The sequence below is a fragment of the Amblyomma maculatum genome, chromosome 5 (genome assembly GCF_055883805.1).
Source record: "Amblyomma maculatum isolate TAMU_Amacu chromosome 5, ASM5588380v1, whole genome shotgun sequence".
NCBI classification, from domain to species: Eukaryota; Metazoa; Arthropoda; class Arachnida; order Ixodida; family Ixodidae; genus Amblyomma; species Amblyomma maculatum.
The window spans coordinates 9,691,697-9,711,793 of NC_139348.1; the positions used below are offsets into that span (position 1 = coordinate 9,691,697).

At 45.9% G+C, this 20,097-nt stretch overlaps 1 protein-coding gene across 6 annotated transcripts in view; it reads right to left on the reverse strand.

Moving 5' to 3' along the window:
* The window catches only part of LOC146187733 (beta-hexosaminidase subunit alpha-like), a 709,199-nt gene that overhangs the window by 553,211 nt on the left and 135,891 nt on the right, over window positions 1-20,097 (reverse strand). For all 6 annotated transcript variants that reach the window (XR_014707407.1, XR_014707408.1, XR_014707409.1 and 3 more), the window contains exon 3: window positions 9,260-9,548. Coding sequence is in view for 3 of the 6 variants with exons in the window: in XM_084603514.1 (XP_084459640.1) it covers window positions 9,260-9,548 (289 nt within the window). In the remaining 3 variants the exon portion in view is untranslated. The remainder of the gene's footprint in view (window positions 1-9,259; window positions 9,549-20,097) is intronic.

A 20,097-nucleotide genomic window follows, 5' to 3' on the forward strand; every position in this document is an offset into this window, starting at 1 on the left:
TAACGGGTAATATAGAGGAATTATATGACATTATTGAGAGGGTGATAGCATAGTAATTAAGCTTAATAAGCGATATAAACTAAAGGTTGGGGCGGCCCATACGCCTAAACGTAGTCATGATGATCAGGCAGTCGGCAGACTTGATTGGCTATAGGGAAAGTAAAGACGTTGTATGCATTACTAATTGGTGACTTCAATTCAACGGTAGGAAAAAACAAGGCTGGACACCAGGTAGTGGGTGACCATCGCATTGGTTCTAGGAATATCAGATGAGAGTAACTTCAGAATCATGATACCTTCTTCAGCAAACAGAGGAACTGGAAGTGGACATGAAAAAGCCCTAACGGGGAGACTGAAAATGAAATTGACTTCATGCTCTGTTCAAACCCCGGCATTATGCATGATATAGAAACGATAGGTGCGATGCAGTCACCACAGGATGGTAAGGTATCGAATTACTCTAGATTTGAAGAGGAAACGGAAGAGATTAGTAAGAAAGAAGTCCATCAATGAATTAGCAGTGAAGGGGATGGTAGAGCAATTCAGGATCTCGCTAAAGAATAGATATTCTGCTTTAACCGAGGATGATGACTTCATCGTAGAAATAATGAGCAATTATTTCAGAGATATCGTTACTGAGTGCGTGGTAGAACTAGGCGGTAGAATAGATAGGATGCCGGTAAACTATTTAGGGAGACGAAAGATTGGCATGATTAAGCAAAGCCAAAGTCTGAAAGCGTTCAACCCAACAGACGGGACAGAACTGGCAGAGATATATCAATGTTAATCAATAAGCATAATGTGGCCGATATAAGGAATTATAACATAGGAAAAATTGAGGATGCTCTAAAGAACGGGGCAGCCTTTAGGAGGGGGAGAGAAAATTGGGCAAAGGCAAAGATCAGATATATGCGCTAAGAGGCAAGGCGGGCAGTGTCGTCAGGAATATGGACATCATAGTCATAGTAGTCATGGAGTTCTATACTGATCTCTATAGTAGCCGAAGTAGTCAGGACAATAATGAGAGAGGCAGTAATGAAAAGCAGTCCGATGTTCGGCCAGTGACAAAGGGCGATGTTTAGAAAGCATTCGAAACTATGAAAAGAGGGAAAGCAGATGGGGAGGATCAGTTAACAACAGATTTGATGAAGAAGGGGGGGTGGGTGGAGGGATCATGCTAGAAAAAATTGGCCACCCTGCATACTGAATGCCTTGTTGCCATCGACAGTACCACAAAGTCATGGAAGAACGCTAACATTATTTTAATTCATAAGAAAGGAGACGCTAAGGACTCAAACAATTACAGGCCAATCAGCTTACTGTCTGTTATATAGAAGGTGTTTACAAAGGTGATCGCTAATAAAATTAGGACAATCTTAGACTTCAGTCAAACAAATGTTAAAATAGGCTTTCGAAAAGGGTGCTCTACTATACTTTATATCCATACCATCAACCAGGGGACAGAAAAATGTTCGGAATATAACCAGCCCTTAAACGTAGCATTCATTTATTACGAAAAAGCATTTGACTCAGTAGAAGCCTCGGCAGTCATACAGGGATTGCGAAATTGGGATGTAGATTAGCCGTATGTGAAAGTACTGGAAGATATATATATTGGCTGCACAGCAACCATAGTTCTGTATAAAGAAAGTAACAAAATTCCCATAAAGAAAGGTGTTAGGCAAGCAAATACGCCTTCCCCAGTATTGTTCACAGCTTGCTTAGAGGAAGTATTCAGAAACTTGGAGCGCTTAGGGATAAGGATCGTTGCCCAGTAATCCGTGATTCGCTGATGACATTGCCTTGCTAAGTAACTCAGGAGATGAAGTTCAAAGAATGATTGATGACCCAACGCAGCGGCGGCGTAGCGGTAGAACATCTGCTTCGCATGCAAGAGAACCGGAGTTCAAATCCTGGTGCCGCAGAATTCTCCACCGGATTAAAAAAAAATCTGAGAGTCGATGCAGTTGCATAAAAGAGGTTTGGGGTGCGACCTGATGCCGGTGAACACTACCGGCAACGCGCTCCCTCACGAGAACAGGAGTTAGCCACCCTGGTGCAGTAATTCGCTGCAACCTCTCAAGATTAATTCCATACAACCCCGGCCCTCATTCACCAGCGGCTGCGGAACAACTGACCACGGCGGCGGTCAGACCTGTGACGCAGCAGGGGGTGCTAAGAAAGTCTGGCTCCGCTGGACAGGCCGCCATTGGAAACTGACCCTGGCAACGTTTAATGCTAGAACCCTAGCTAGTGAAGCTAGTTTAGCAGTGCTGTTAGAGGAACTAGAGGGCATGAAATGGGATGTCATAGGGCTTAGTGAGGTTAGGAGGCCGAATGAGGCATATACTGTACTGAAGGATGGCCATGTACTGTGTTATCGAGGCTTACCGGAGAGGCGACAACTAGGAGCAGATTTCCTTGTCAATAAGCACATAGCGGGTAGTATAGATGAATTCTATAGTATTAATGAGAGGGTGTGAGGCATCGTAATTAGGCTTAAATAAGCGGTATAAACTGAAGGTTCTACAGGCCTATGCACCTACATGTAGTTATGATCACCAGGCAGTCGAAAGCTTCTATGAAGATGTAGAATCCGCAATGCGAAAAGTAAAGACGCAGTCTATTGTACTAATGGGCGACTTCAATGCCAAGGTAGGGAAAAAGCCGGCAGCAGACCAGGCAGTAGGTGACTATGGCATTGATTTAAGGAATAGCAGGTGGGGGAGTTCCTGGTTGACCTTCAAGAGCGCAATAACTTAAGAATCATGAATACCTTCTTCAGCAAACGGAAGAACCGGAAAAGGACATAGAAAAGTCCTAACGGAGAGACTAAAAATAAAATTCAGTACATGCTGTGTTCAACCCCCGCCATTATGCAAGATGTAGAGGTAATCGGGAAAGGGCGATGCAGTGACCACAGGATGGTAAGGTCCCGAATTAGCCTTCATCTGAAGAAGGAACGCAAATGATTAGTGAGAAAGAAACCCATCAACGAATAAGCAGTGAGGGGGAGGGCAGAACAGTTCAGGATCTCGCTATAGGATAGATATCCAGCTCTAACCGAGGACGAAGACATTATACCCTAGAAGCAATGAACAATCATTTCGGAGATATTATTACTGAGTGCGCTGTAAAAGTAGGCGGTAGGATAGTTAGAGAGGATACCGGTAAGCTGTCTAAGGAGGCGAAAGAGTGTGAAAGCTTCCAATCCAACAGACCGGATTGAATTGGCCGAGATATCAGAGCTAATCAATAAGCATAAGGTGGCCGATATAAGGAAGTATAACATAGAAAAAATTGAGCATACTGCAAAGAACGGGGGAAGCCTTAAAGCGGTAAGGAAATTGGGCACAGGCAAAAACCAGATGTATGCGATAAGGGACAAGGCGGGCAACGTCATCAAGAATATGTACAAGATAGTCAAAGTAGCCGAGGAGTTCTATACAGATCTCTACAGTAGCCAAAGTAGTCAGGACCGTAATGAGATTGGCGGTAGGGAAATGCATTCAGACGTTCCGCCAGTGACGAAGGACGAAGGTAAGGAAGCATTGGAAACTATGAAAAGGCAGAAATCAGCTGGAGAGGATCACATAACTACGGATTTGCTGAAGGACGGGGGGCATATCGTGCTAGAAAAACTGGTCACCCTGTATACGCAGTGCCTGGTGTCGTCGACGGTACCGGAACCATGGAAGAATGCAAACATTATCCTCATTCATAAGAAAGGGAACTCCAAGGACCTTAAAATTAACAGACCAATCAGCTTACTGTCTGTTACGCATAAGGTATTTACTAAGGTAATCACTAATAGAATCAGAACAACCTTAGACTGCAATCAAGCAAACGATAAAGCAGGTTTTTGGAAACGGTACTCTACTATCGATCATATCCATATCATAAACCAGGTGATAGAAAAGTGCTCGGAATATAACCAGCCCTTATACATAGCATTCATTGATTACGAAAAAGCATTTGACTCAGTTGAAACCTCGGCGGTGATGCAGGCATTGCGAAATCAGGGGGTAGACGAGCCGTACGTGACAGTGCTGAAAGATATAGTGGCTGCACAGCAACCATAGTTCTGCATAAAGAAAGCAACAAAATGCCCATAAAGAAAGGTGTTAGGAAAGGAGACACAATCTCCCCAGTACTATTCACAGCTTGCTTAGAGGAAGTATTCAGAGACTTGGAATGGGAGCAGTTAGGGATAAGGGTAGATGGAGAATACCTCAGTAATCTGCGATTTGCTGATGACATTGCCTTGCTAAGCAACTCGGGGGACGAGCTGCAAATACTGATTGATGACCTAGACAGGAAAAGTAGAAAGGTAGGCTTGAAAAGCAATATGCAAAAGACTAACGTAATGTTCAACAGCCTCGGGAAGGAACAGCAGTTTACATTAGGTAGCGAAGTACTGGAAGTAGTAAGCGAATATGTTTACTTAGGACCGGTAGTAACCGCAGATCCGAACCATGAAAAGGAAATAACACGAAGAATAAGGTTGGGATGGTGCGTATTTGGCAAGCACTCGCAGATTTGACTAGCAGCTTACCGGTATCGCTCAAGAGGAAAGTACACAACAGTTGCACCTTATCTGTACTCACCTTTGGGGCTGAAACGTGGAGGCTAACCAAGAGAGTTCTAGTTAAGTTGAGGACAACCCAGAGGGCTATGGAACGAAAAATGGTAGGGGTAACATTAAGAGATAGGAAGCCTGCAGAGTGGGTCAGAGATGTAATTCAAGTTACCGACATTCTAGTGGAAATTAAGAAGAAGAAATGGACATGGGCAGGACATGTAGTGCGAGGAGAGGATAACCGATGGTCGCTTAGGGTAACAAACTGGATTCCAAGGAAAGGACAGCGTAGCAGGGGGCGGCAGAAAGTTAGGTGGGCTGATGAGATTAAGAAGTTCGCAGGGGACAAGTGGATGCAGCTAGCACAGAACCGGGTTAAGTGGAGAAACACTGGAGAGGCCTTCCGCCTGCAGTGGGTATATTCAGTCTGAGGATGATGATGATGATTGCACCAGGGTGGCGAACTCCTGTTCTGGTGAGGGGAGCTAAATCTAACAAATAATAAATCGAAGTTTTGACATCTACTCCTTAAGGAGATGCAATAAGCACTTCTATACGTTAAAAGCGCGCTTTCAGTTCTATATTCTTTTGTATTTTATTTTACATAATGTAATAGTTTTAGTACCTGATATTTATAAAGTACTTAGGATTCCTTGTAAGAGATTTCGATAAAAATCAAAAGTTGGGATAGTGTTTAAATTCGAATCAAAGTAGTCCATTTTTTATATTTTGGAATTTTGGCCGATTTCAAAATAATATGGAGAAAGAACGAATGTCTCTAGAGCTTCAAATTTTTTAGAAATAAAGAACAAAGGCTATATAATATAGACAAAAAGTTTCAGTGTCAACACTTCATTGAGTCCTGCCAGAATGTAGGGCTGAATATTGGCAACATTCAGGACAAGCCCTTAGTTTTACGTTTATTTCTACAATTTAAGGAATATAATGAGTACGTTTTAGTCCTTATTAATTATGAGGTACTGAGAATTCCTGAGAGGGACAGAATTAACAATCGAAGAGGATCTTTTTTTAACTGGAATCAAAGTTGCCCTTTATGGCTGTTTTCAAATTTTCGCCAATTTCGATGCGTTGTGGAGAGCCCATCTAGCATGTTAGAGCTTCAAATTTCATGTGAAATTGATAACGTAATTCATATACGAAAGATAAAAGCTTTTAGTACACACAATTTAAGATATCGTGCAGGTATGTAAGGTTGAAAATGAACATTTTTGCAGCGCGTCGTTCCTGAAGCAATGTTTACGATTGTTAACTAAATGAACTGTAAAAATGAAACGGGTTTCTAATATTCTTTACAAAAATAAAAGCTGCATAGGGTTTATGCGTGAAAATTAATACATAACAATATCTTAGTGCGGCTACAGCATGTCTCCGAACTAGCAATTTTTTGAAATGGCTAAAACAGCCCTTTTACTGATATGCGATTTCTTTCCGAGAAAATTATGCCATAAAACTTGAGCCGAAACATTCGCCCACCACATGCAAATTCTTCATTCAAAACAAAAAAATGGCCATGTGACCTCAATTATCGTTGCTATCTTAACACAAACATATTAATTCTATCCTAATGTAGGTACGAGTTGCGCACAGAAAGACACACGCAGGAAAAATAATAAACACAGGTAGGCAGAAAGATCGGAATCTATCAACTGGTTCATTTATTCGTTTCAGCCTGCATTCATAGGCAGTGTACACACATGCCTACAAAACGGGAGGTGCAGGATAAATAGAGGGCAAATCACAACCTGCCTGACAGTCACCCAAAGCCGCTAAACAAATTCCTTTCCAAATTATACAAGAAGTGTCACTAACCCATTTTTCAGGCACTGTTTTATTCAGTGCCACAAGAAGATCTGTTCGTTGCAGTTAGAGAATGCATTGAAGCGAATGGCGAAGTAAGGTTTCAGAACTCAGCCGGTGTGTCAGCAGACCGCTTCATGTCTTTGCTAGAATTTTATTTGCAAGCCACTTTTATTTCTTTTAACGATGGCTTCTGTATTCAACGACAAGACCCTTTAAATATATTTTTAGCCGCTAATGACCGATCCCTGAATCCGGGGTTTACTAACCAGACGGTACATAGGGCGTTTAGATACGTTGTCGATTTTTTAATTGTTTTATTTGAACAAAAACTTTGACTCGCACTCAGTCAATGAATAGCATTTGAACTATTTTTAAACGTTATGTGAAGGGTTTAAAGTTTACGCATTAACTTCCGTCGAAAGGTGCACTGCAGCTTTTAGATATTACCTTGGAGAAGTTTTTATCACGTCTGCTGGGACTACGCTCAAAGAGCGCAGAAAGGGCTCCTTCCTTAATATTCTGCCCATTCAAAGATATAGTTGAGAGAGCCATAGCAGCTCGGGCCTAGAATATTCTCTCACGAAGACATGCCCGCATGCAGTGAAGACCAGCTTTGATAACCAGATAAACAGGCTGCTTTCAGCCGGCTTCCCCTGTGAGGTCATCTCAGCTATGGCTGAGAACCTTCGTAAGAAGGTGAAAACAGAACACAGCGCCAAAAGTACGGAGCGATTACCCTAAACAACTACTACGGTCGTCCCGTATATGCTCAAGGTCGCCCACAATATAAAAAAGTGGCAAACCCTGTGGTTTTTTCAGCTCCACGTACGCTCGCAGGGTTATGCCCTAGGATCAGTGCGGAAGGCGCTCGACGAAGAGCATGTGATGTTAAACATGCCGAAATATTCGTCAAATGTGCCAAGGGCGTAGTTTACCAGATCGCATTTAAGTGCGGACGCGTGTATGTGGGTCAGAGAGGGCGCTACGTCAATGAACGTGCAGGGGGTATGAGCGTTCAATTAGAAATAGAGAAGGAGCAAATTTGCCTGGTCATTGAATTGCATGCGTCTGTTGTGAACCAGTGTTTGCAAGCATTAGAATTCTAGGCAGGAGCAATGACAAAGTATCCTGTGAAATTCTAGAAGTGTATCATATAGAAAAAAACGCGATAATTGTGTTAGTGACACTTCTGTTTCCTTTTATTATTTTGAAACTAAAATTTGAGCGGGTTTGGGCGACTGTTGCGCAGGTTGTGATTTGCCGTCTCATTTTTTTTTTGCAGCTCCCTTTTTGTAGGCATGTGTGCACACTGCCTATGAATGCAGGCTGAAACGAATAAATGAATCATTTGAGTTTGCGCTCTTTCTCCCTACCTGTGTTTATTTTTCCTATGTGTGTCTTTCTGTGCGCAACTTGTTCCTACAAAATTATGCGCCAACTCGCCCAACAAGAAGTTCTTCTAAACTTAATTGTATGAATTGCGATTTTTGTCAGCCGGAAATTCATTTTTCCGGCCCATTTCCCCTCACCTCAGAACTTGGATGTGTTTACAGAAGCTTCGTGGTGATTTCAATATATAGGTTTTAGGGCTTTATAAGCTTATGGTGAAAATCTCGCGTGCGCGAGACCAGTTCGTTAGCATTAACACCGCTTTTTGGTGCGTACTCGAATTGGTGAAAAACTGCGCCGAACAAAACACACCACAAGGAAAAAGACAGAGGCGCGTCTTCTTCCTCGGCGCAGTTTTTCACCAATTCAGTTCGCCCGCGAGATGAGTTTTCCTTCTGCTGTACCGACTCCATGGCAACGCAATAAGTTGAATTTCCACTGTGACGTCATAGCAAGACGTGGGGAGCACGATTTACCGCGTGCAGCAGCAATGCTGAGGCATTCGCATTTTTCCGGTGTAGATTCTCCAGTGTTCTCGTAATTTTTTTTTGTGCTCGAAGCTCTAAGAGTTAATTTCAAGCCAGGTTGCAATTAATGAATATTTGCTAGCATGAGTAATAACAGTTTTCAACAAATGTGCCCTGAAATTCGAAAACACCATTATCCCCGGCGCTGCTGGTCAACAAAATTTACTCACTTTTAACTCTTTTTGCCCTTCTCAAAACGTTAGGCGCAAACCAATGTCTGCCAGTGAGCGCCACTCCGCGAAGCACATACCACGTGACCTTGCAGTTGCCGCCGCGGCGGGAGCACAGGAGGAATTGCAGCGCAGGCGGAACAGACAAGGCCACGTGGTCTCATTGCAAAATCTGATCAGTCACGTCGCCAACGGTTTTTGAAATTTTGTCACCTGTAACGGGAAGCACTAATGACAATTCCTCACATTTTTTAATTGCCACAAGCGCGTGAAACTTATTAGGTTGGCTATTGAAATTCCTTGCGCAGCGTCCGCTCAAGAATAGACGGAAATACATGGCAGCCGAAACACCGTGACATTGTTAACAGCATTTTTTTTAAACGGGACGAGCTATATTTTCTTACTGCTATTTTTAAAACGGGAGTGAAGAATAAATTTCAGCCTGGCCGAAATGGCACCACGTGAGCATTCTACCAACGAGCTCAAATCCAGCCATTTTGTATTATAATTCAGTTAACTAGCTTCACGATTAACATGACTGATTTAGTTGGCTATTTATTTATATAGAAGGTTTGAAAAAATGAACCAAGCGCAGTTTAACGAAGCAGCCTAAACTAGAATGCAAACACAGTGCAAGTTGAAGCTCTTAAACACGATGTCAACTACGATGCGAAACACTGAAAAGAATGCATTTGATTAATAACTTTTTGGACATCCTCTAGTCCTGACCATGCCTTCATTTCGCACTGCAACACTGGGCTTCCACTACTCACACGCCTCGTCCATGCCGTGCTGCGGCGTACGCTCGCATGGTCCCCGCAGGTGGACTAAGAGCGAGCTGATGCTGGCCCTTCCGCGCAGCGCTCGACGACGGCCGCCACTGACGCAGCCTTCGAACAGGAGGCGGTCCCGGTAGCGCTTGAGCGCCCGGTCCGCCACTTCGCAGCCGCCCGGGGGACCCACAAACACGAACGCGAAGGTGCCTGGGTCTAGTAGGATGAGGCCAGGCCCCGTGGTCTGGTTCAGTGGTCGAGGCCACGGCTCACCGCGCGTTGGCACCACCTGGGTCATGCCACATATTGTTTCGAGCATAGGTCAATGAAGAAATTGGCACAAGCTGCCCCCTGGAAGAAGCAAATTGGATCAGCGCCTGCCATGCCTCCGTTGTTTTCGTGTTTTCTGCGCTGCTGTGATTCATTGATGCTCAAGCAGAGGACAACAATATCTCTTGCTGGGCTAGTTGGTGTGACGTTGCGTAAACCAAAGGAACTACAGCGCTAAGTTTTAGACGAACCACACAGAAAGACGGACGGGACAGGGACAGCAGAGGAGCCGAATAATCTGCCAGGTATAAAGATGTGCACATGGTGCACATGTTTCTACCCACTTTATTACAGTTGCAAAAGTTCCTCACCGGATCTATTTTAGCAGTAAATTTTGTTCGATCTGCCCTTGCACGTCGTGTGCACACTTTCTGACCATCAGCGTGCAGGGCCAGATCGAACGCCGCCGGCTACCTGAACGAACTCCTGGATTCGGTAATGAACAAGTTGTTGCGGGAAGGGGAGAGTGAGGAACGAGAGCGGTCACAACAATCCAAACGCCAGAAAGCAAGGCCTGTTAACGTTCCTTTACATTCATGGTTTCTCCCACCGCCTGATTAAGGTTGCAGGGAAGCGCGGCGTCCCTGTCGTCTTCTCTGCACCTGAAAAGTTGTGGCGGATTTGTAATAAGGTGAATGGGCAAAAGAGTGGCATTGATGCATGCAAGAAAAAGCATGAAACCTGCTTCGTCCCCTGTAGAACGAGGCTAGTATCATTCCTCTGTCGTGTGGCAACACCTACGTGGGACAGACGGGCAGATGCATAAACGACAGATTGCGAGAGCACCAAAGAGCAGTCGGATCCCTTGTAAAGATTAGCCATTTAGTCCTGCACTGCAGCCGTTGCCCTAGCCCTACCAGTCCATCATGCACTCCTGCGTTGAGCGACACACGTGTGCTGCGCAGCTTCAAGCAGCAGTTGAGCAGGGAGATATTTGAGGCCCTTGAAATTCACAATCAAGGTAATAATTGTGTCAGCAGTAGCTCGGTTGTGTTGTCACCAAAAGAGCTGGAATTTTTAAAGAGTAGGTGAGAGGGTGGCAGGCATCGTAATTTAGCTTAATAAGCGATATAAACTGAAGATTGTATAGGCCTATGCTCCTACATATAGTCAGGATAACCAGGAAATTGAAAGCTTCCATGAAGATGTAGAATCGGCAATGCGAAAAGTAAAGACGCCGTATACTGTACTAATGGGCGACTTCAATGCCAAGGTAGGAAAAAAGCAGGCCGGAGACCAGGCAGTAGATGACTATGGCATTGAGTCTAGGAATAGCAGGGGGGGGGGGGGGGGGGGTTACTGGTTGAATTTCAAGAGCGCAATAACTTAAGAATCATGAATACCTTCTTCAGCAAACGGAAGAACCGGGAATGGACATGGAAAAGTCCTAACGGGGAGATTAAAAATGAAATTGACTTCATACTGTGTTCAACTCTCGCCATTATGCAAGATGTAGAGGTAATCGGGAAAGTGCGATGCAGTGACCATAGGATGGTGAGGTCCCAAACTGAGTCTAAATCTGAAGAAGGAACACAACAGATTAGTACGAAAGCAGTCCATCAACGAATTAGCGGTAAGGGGGAAGAGTTCAGGATCTGGCTACAGAATAGATATTCAGCTCTAACCGAGGATGGTGACATTACCGTAGAAGCAATGAACCATAATTTCAGAGATATCATTACTGAGTGTGCTGTAGAAGTAGGCGGTATGATAGTTAGAGAGCATACCGGTAAGCTGTCTAAGGAGATTAAATATTTGATTAAAGAACGCCAGAGTATGAAAGCTTCTAATCCAACAGACCAGATAGAATTGCAGAGATATCAAAGCTGATCAATAAGCGCAAAGTGGCCGATATAAGGAAGTATAACATGGAGAAAATTGAGCATGCTGTAAAGAACGAGGGAAGCCTAAAAGCGGTGAAGAAGAAATTGGGCATAGGCAAAAATCAGATGTATGCGATAAGCGACAAGGCGGGCAACGTCATCGCGAATATGAACAAGACAGTCAAAGTCGCCGAGCAGTTCTATACAAATCTCTACAGTACCCGAAGTAGTCATGACCGTAATGAGATTGGCGGTAGGGAAAAGCCGTCAGACGTTCATCAGTAACAAAGGACGAGGTTAAGAAGCAATAGAAAGTATGAAAGGAAATCAGCTGGAGAGGATCAGATAACTGCAGATTTGTTAAAGGACGGGAGGGATATTGCGCTAGAACAACTGGGCCATCTTGTATACGCAGTGCCTGCTGTCATAGACGGTGCCGGCACCATGGAAGAATGCAAACATTATCCTCATTCATAAGAAAGGGGTCTCTAAGGACCTTAAAAATTACAGAGCAATCAGCCTAATGTCTGTTACGTATAAGGTATTTACTAAGGTAATCGCTAATAGAATCAGGCATGGTCTTACTGATTGGTTTCCGATTGAGAAAGGGGTGAGTCAAGGCTGCATACTGTCGCCCTGCCTATTTAACCTATATGCAGAGTGCATCATGAGGAAGGCCGGTCTGGACGAGTCTTCAGCTGGAGTGAAGATTGCTGGAAAACGTATCAACAACCTTAGATATGCGGATGATACCACTTTAATGGCAGAAAGTGAAGTGGAACTCAAGAGACTTCTGATGCGCGTACAAGAAGAGAGTGAGAAGTTTGGGCTTAAACTGAACATTAAAAAGACGAAGATCATGGCGTCTTGCCCTATCAAGTCCTGGAGCATCAATGGACAAGAAGTGGAAGCTGTGACAGATTTTCTGTTCTTGGGCGCCAAGATTACCTCGGAAGGAGACTGCAGTCATGAAATTAGGAGACGCCTGCTTCTAGGAAAGATAACAATGGTTAGCCTTGACCGCCTAGTAAAGAGCAGAGACATTAGTCTGCCAACCAAGATCCGTATAACCCGTGCTATGGTCTTTCCAGTTGTGATGTATGGATGCGAGAGTTGGACTGTGAAAAAGGCTGACCGCCGAAGAATTGACGCGTTTGGATTGTGGTGCTGGCGAAGACTCTTAAGAGTTCCTTGGACTGCCAGAAGATCAAATCAGTCGATATTGTCGACCATAAACCCTGACTGCTCATTCGAGGGTCAAATTCTAAAGTTAAAGCTCAGCTACTTTGGTCATCTGATGAGAAGAGAGGAGTCGCTGGAGAAAGATTTGATGTTGGGAAAGGTTGAGGGTCGCCGGAGAAGGGGTAGGCAGCGAACGCGATGGTTAGATGGCATTCTCGAGGCATTGCAGATGAAGCTATGTGATGTTAAGAAGATAGTGAGAGACCGGAAAGCGTGGCGTGACATGGTCCATAGGGTCACGAACAGTCGGACACGACTGAACGCCTGAACTGAACTGAATAGAATCAGGACAACCTTAGACTGCAATCAAGCAAACGATAAAGCAGGTTTTTGGAAACGATACTCTACTATCGATCATATCCTTATCATAAACCAGGTGATAGAAAAATGCTCGGAATATAACCAGCCCTTATACATAGCATTCATTGATTACGAAAAAGCATTGGACTGAGTTGAAACCTCGGCGGTGATGCAGGCAATGCGAAATCAGGGGGTAGACGAGCCGTACGTGAAAGTGCTGGAAGATATATATAGTGGCTGCACAGCAACTATAGTTCTGCATAAAGAAAGTAACAAAATTCCCATAACGAAAGGTGTTAGGCAAGGAGACACGATCTCCCAAGTACTATTCACAGCTTGCTTAGAGGAAGTATTCAGAGACTTGGAATGGGGGCAGTTAGGGATAAGGGTAGATGGAGAATACCTCAATACCGTAGCAGTCTGGGCGTGTTGGTTATTCAAATACAGCGCAGTCCTTCTCTGCGCTGTATTTTTCCATCAGGAGAATGCCTCAGTAATCTGCGATTTGCTGATGACATTGCCTTGCTAAGCAACAGGGGGATGAATTGCAAATAATGATTGGTGACCTAGACAGGAAAAGTAGAAAGGAAGTAGAAGGAAGTAGAAAGTAGAATAGCGTTTTTGAATTCACAGCACCTAAAGACATACAGCAATCTGTGACGTAAGCAAGATGCGGTGGTGCTGCTGTCACCAGGTTGGGCCGACTGAAGGTAAAAAGAAGGCTTAGCGCTAGGAATGAAACGAGCGAAAAGATTTGACTGCAGGGGTGGAATAATAAAACGATTCCAAAATGGATTCCATTCCACCGGTGATGACGTGGAAATGGCGCACCATGGCGTCAAGGCGTGACTTTTTACGAAAAGAACCAATGGGATACTAATAGGCACGGCCAAAAGCTTTGCCTTGTTTTATGGGCAATTGTTCATAAAAAAAAAAAAAAACGAGTATATTGTTCAAAAAAATTAATTTTCTAAGTCGTTAGTAGCAGTAAATTGTATAACAAATTCCTGTGACGTCGTGCAATGCAACCTCCTTATGCACATATTGCAGCGAGACCTTCAAAACTGTATTTGTTGTTTTTTTAACATCCGCCGGCATGCGGCCTTATCTCTGGATTCTGGCACGCCTATCATTTCTGTATCCTGTGTTCGTTCATGCTCGTTGTTGCGATACGACGCGTTTCATTTTCTTTGTCGCGAAAGATGCGCCGAGATCTGTCTCGAAGATTCCGATCACTTGCGTATGTTTCCACAATGTTCCAGAGGACACTAGTAGCAGTTTTCGACGTCATCTAGATTCTTCTCAGCAGCCTTTATATTGAGCGCTGACGAGTGTGACGGGAATTCTTTGTTCGACGATCAACGAGCACGTTTGTTGCTAACGCCGCCGTCGAGTTGCTTAGTTCTTTTGCGGGCGCAAGTCAGCCCAATAAAGAGTTTCTTCACTGCAATTATCGACCCTTCATTTGTGTCATCGACCTTATCACCACTACGTGACATCTGGTGGAGGTGCTGCCTTTGATCCTTCAAGCGAAGACCCCAGCCTTGTTCCTGTTACCCTGGAGGAACAGCCAACAGGCCATCGAACCAGCCGCCGACTCCAAGGGCTCCAACCTGAAAACGGTCTGCTGCCGGACCCCATTCGATCTCGGAAGGCATTGAGGCTGACAATGGCCCAGCCTACAGCACCGGTTGTTTTCGTTCAACCCCGTGAGCCCCCCCCCCCCCCGCTTCCTTGGACGAAGATGCAGAAGACTGGATGGACCTTTTCGACCGGGTGGCAGAATTCAATGGCTGGACCAACACCGCGAAACTCAGGCAAGTCTACTTTATTCTTCAAGGACATGCCCGAGTTTGGTTCGAAAATCATGAGGCAGCTATGATGGATTGAGAGATTTTCAAGGAAGCGTTTTTGACTGCCTCTTCAAGCGTCGTCCGAAAGGAAAGAGCCCAGGCCCTCCTTCAGTCAAGACTTCAACTTCCCAACGAGCCTGTCCTGGCGTACGTTCAGGAGATGAAGCGCCTCTTTCGCCGCGCCCACCATAACATCACCGAAGGTGTGAGAGTCAAATTTTTAATGCGAGGCGATAAAGAATCGTTTTTTGCAAGTCTTGTCAGAAATCCGCCTAAAACCGTGGTGAAATTTGAAACGGAAGCGTCTGCCATCGAGAAGACGTTTGAAACCCAGATGCGCCACTACGAGCGACCACTTCAGCTGGACTACTTAAGCCACAACCCCATCGCATCGGCAAGCGGAGAGAACCTTCGGGACCTCATTCGGGAGATCATGCGAGAGGAGCTCCGCCGATTTATGCCATCCTCCAAACAACCCCAGGTGGCGGCGCTTGCGGACGTCGTCCGTGAAGAATTCCAGCAGGCGCTGGGCGTCCCTCAAGCGACGGCTGCGACTGTTCCAGCACAAGAGGCAACAGCGATGAACTACTCTGCTGTATTACGTCGCCCTGTGCCCCGACGTGATGACTTGCCGAGCCCTCGCCGCTACCGTCCTGTTCCTGAAAACCGCCCCTTGGCTCCCGTCCGCCAAGCCTACCAACGACCCCCAAGCCCCAGAAAGTGCGATGCCTGGAGGACAACAAACAACCGACCGCTCTGCTTCCATTGTGGTGAGGCAGGACACATCCTCCGTCTCTGCCCGTACATGCGGATCGGCCTCCATGGTTTCGCTGTCGACGCCCCACGTCCCCGTCCTGGCGAGCGACAACAGGAAATCAACGACTTCCTGCGCAGCAGAGAGAACTCGTCGCCAAGACGTCTATCACGCTTCCCATCGCCGCACAATGCCCGATTTGCGTCGCCGGGCCACAGTTACGTGCAAGGACGGTCTCTTAGCCCCCGTAAGGAAAACTAAATGCAGCAACCTTTGGAGGTGAGGTTGCTCAACGGCAAAAAGACGAACATCCTCCGCCGACGACGACCACTAACAACGACACAGCTATTTCATTGTCGCTCCACACGACTACAACACGACCAGAGTGCAAGCCGACACCGCCGCCCAGCGAAATAATGACGGTATGCCCCGGCTATGACCTGAAGAAACGACGGAGCCGAGATCGGACACCAAGGCCCACGTGCAATGCGAGGACGTGAACAAGTGACCTTGAAGTTGATGTTGACGGTCGCAGAGTCACTGCCCTATGTAGACACAGGAGCTGACTATTCAGTCATCAGTGGACCGTTAGCCTCTCAGCTTAGGAAAGTTACCACCGCTTGGGATGACCTGCTGATTCGCACCGCACGCTGCAACCTGATTACTCCATCGGAACGATGCACTGCAAGAATAACCGTAAATCGGCGTACTTACCCCACCAACTTTGTGGTCTTGCAGCAATGCTCCCGAGACGTGATTTTAGGCATGGACTTCCTAATTGAACATAGGGCTATCATCGACCTCCGATCCAAGCTCACCAAGCTCTCTGCAGACAATGCCATACCTGCTACAACGACTTCGACGCAACACGTCGCTCTAAACGTCCTCGACGAAGAATTGACCGTGCCGCCCCGATCAAGCGACGCAGTCAGCGTAGGTAGCACAGACATCGAAGCCGCTGAAGGCATCGTCGAAGCAAATATCCAATTGCTCTTGGAACGAGGTGTCGGCATCGCAAGAGGCATCGCGAAATTCCGGAGAGGACGAGCTCAGGTGCTTGTAAGAAACTTCACCGAAGAATTCCGAAATCTCAACAAGGGCACGACGATCGCTTTTCTCGACCAATTAGCGGACCTCAAAGACGTATTCGCCCTCTACGACCAACACTGGAAAACGCACCGGACCAATTCCGTCAGCGCACATTTGACATCAACGCGGCATTAACCCACAGCACGAAAAACCAGATTCGCAGTCTTCTTCGAAGCTACAGGGAGTGCTTCTCGTCAGCATCGAAGGTACGGCAAACACCACTGGCCAAGCACCGCATTATAATGGACGAACACGCCCGACCTCTGCGCCAAAGCCCTTATCTTGTATCACCGCGAGAACGCCAGGCCATTCGCGATCAAGTTGAGGAAATGCTACGTGATGACGTAATCCAGCCATCGAACAGTCCCTGGGCGGCACCAGTCGTTCTGGTGTAGAAGAAAGGCGGCAAACTTCGCTTCTGCGTTGATTACCGCCGCTTGAATAGCATTATTAAGAATGATGTCTACCCGCTTCCCCGCATCGACGACACTCTGGACCGGCTCTGCAATGCAAGGTACTTCTCATCTATGGACCTGAAGAGCGGTTATTGGCAAATTGAGGTCGACCAAAGAGATCGCGAGAAGACCGCATTCATCACACCAGACGGTCTTTTTGAGTTCAAGTTGATGCCATTTGGCCTCTCCTCCACACCAGCCACATTTAAACGAGTAATGGACACAGTCCTGGCAGGCTTGAAGGGGCAAATTTCTTTTGTATGCTTGGACGATGTTGTTGCCTTCACGTCAAATTTTGAAGACTACCTAAAACGACTGCAGACAGTGCTGGAAGCCATCAAGCTATTGGGGCTAACGCTAAAAGCACAGAAGTGTCACTTCGCCTACGAAGAACTGCGGCTCCTAAGTCACATCGTTAGCAAGGATGGTATTCGCCCAGACCCGTAGAAAACAGCTGCAGTCTCACAATTCCCACCGCCTGCCGACAAGAAAGCTGTGCGCCGATTCCTTGGGCTGTGCGCTTATTATCGACGATTTGTCAGAAACCTTTCGCGCATCGCCGAACCGTTGACGCAGCTCACAAAGGCTGACGTACCTTTCAAATGGGAAGTGCCGCAAGGGGAAGCCTTTGATGAACTCAAGCGCCGCCTGCAGTGCCCTGCTGTACTTGGCCACTTTGATGAAAACGCCGAGACCGAAATTCACATTGACGCGAGCAGTGTGGGCCTACCCTACTGAAAAACCAAAACTTCTACGTGGCAATAACCTCATACAATCTCATCTAATCGCATAGACTCTCATACAGTTCACATCATTATCATAAAATATTTCCCATAGTTTACGATAATGTCAAAGAAACTATGAGATCTTATGCAATTATATGTGACTTGTATGTGATTTCTTATGCGAATTGAGTGAGATTTTTTGTTTTGCAAACGGAAAATAAAGCACTTACTAACTGAGTGAGATTTTGTGAGACAATGTGACGTCATGTGCGCGTGTAAAGCGAGCGCGAGTGTCGTGCCTTGTGTACGCCTTCTGTCTACCCTGCATCTGCGGACGCAGCCTTGGCGAAGGACTTGATCGGGGGGAGGAGTCTGTTACGTTCCGAGTCGCTGGTGGTTATGAGTACCCAAAACTCTTGGAATTGTGCTGCGAGTGCGCCAGCCGACCCTCCGCGCCACAGGGTGCTGTGCTTCTCCTGCTAGTCCTTGACATATTTACCTATAAGGGTCGTCAAGGGTGCCCTTCCCGCATTGGAGCTCAGGGAGGGGGGGGGGGGGGGGGGAGTACCCTGGCTCGGCCATTCAAAGACCATCGCTTCCTGGAACCGCGACTGGTTCACGTGACCACGATGTGCGGCTGGCAGCGGTCAAGTCTTCTTTCGGCAGCGGACAAAAACTGCTGTTCGGGGAGCCCGCTACCTCTTAAGGGCCCTCTTCGTGTATTTTGCGTCCTAACTGTCTAAATAACGACCCGATTAAAAACTTTCATCGAATTTGTAGCCTGCACCTCGCAACAGCATGTTATCTGGTGGCCAGAACTAAAAGAAAACTGATTATAAGCCGAATACATTTAGCAAGTAAGACGGCTTCACGAGCTGTCCGACATGCTGCCGCGAGGGCTATCCTCTTGAATAGTGCCATTTAAATGACACATACTATAAGCTGAAGGCAGTACTCACTCAGCACGAAAAACGAATCGCGTACAGCTGCAGACGACCTAAATTCCCCCGACTGCTCACAGTTCCGTTAGTGGACGACGGCGCCGTGTGCGTTCGAATAGAGTGTCATCTGCGCCGTCGCCGCCGTCTGCTATTGGGGGCTAGATGGATATATGGATGGAATATAGGAGCGTCCCCTTTGAAACGGGGTGGTAGCAATAGCTCTCATGCTCATTTTTCTCCCTATATCTTAATTATTGATTTAGAATGGTTAACTAAACCATCATTCTATTTATTAAATTTTTGTTCCTACATTACTAACAGTATGTCACTTCTCTGCTTTTAAGCCACCAATCTTCCAGTCGTTTTTTGCTTGTTTCCACTGATGGTTCATTCATCCGGCCACTGGTATCTCTAAACCCCAGAGCTTCAGGAACAGTTACTGCACCTACATCAACTTCCGGGTGGATTTCATTACATTCGAGTAGAATATGGTCAATTGTTTCACTGGAGTTACCACATACAACACATGCGTCATTTTCATTGTTAAATTTCTTTTTGTAGCTTCGTGTTCTAAGGCACCCTGATCTACCTTTAAAAAGTAGGGCACTACCTCTTAAGTTATCAAAGAAAGCCTCCTTCCTGATCTGCATTTTCCACTTTCGGTATAATTACACACTGTTTCTTCTGCATCGATTTTATCCAATTTTTACCTTTTGTGTTTTGCACATATTGCTTTATGCTCTTTATTTCTCCGTCCTTGTGACTAGCATACTTACTAGTTCGTTTCCTAGTTATTTTCCTCCATTGTGAGTCAACCCGTTTAAGTACAGGTATTTAAATACTTTAGCTGGCCATCTGTTACTGTCCAATTTCCTCAGGCGTTCCTCATATAATATTTTACTCTGAGCTTCCCGTACTTCGAAAGATGCCCAGCCCATATCTCCCTGTACCGCCTCGTTTGTAGTTTTGCCGTGGGCACCTAGTGCTAATCGTCCAACCGCTCTCTGGTTTATTTCTAACGTCGACTGTACCTCTGATTTAAGGCACAAAACCGCATTTCCGAAAATGAGTCCGGGCGCCATAATTCCTTTCCAAGTACCCCTCAATACCTTATACCTGTTGTATCCCCACAATGCACTACGCTTCATTATCCCGGCATTCCTTCGTCCTTTGGCCTTAAGTAATTGCTCATGCTTTCCGATGTATTCCAATCCTTCGTTGACCCATACGCATAGGACATACCGTGGCGCCACCTCTTGGAAGGGCCGTGTGACGCAGTAATTGGGATAACTCGCGTTGAAATGCTGCTGTAGGACGCTTTCCTTG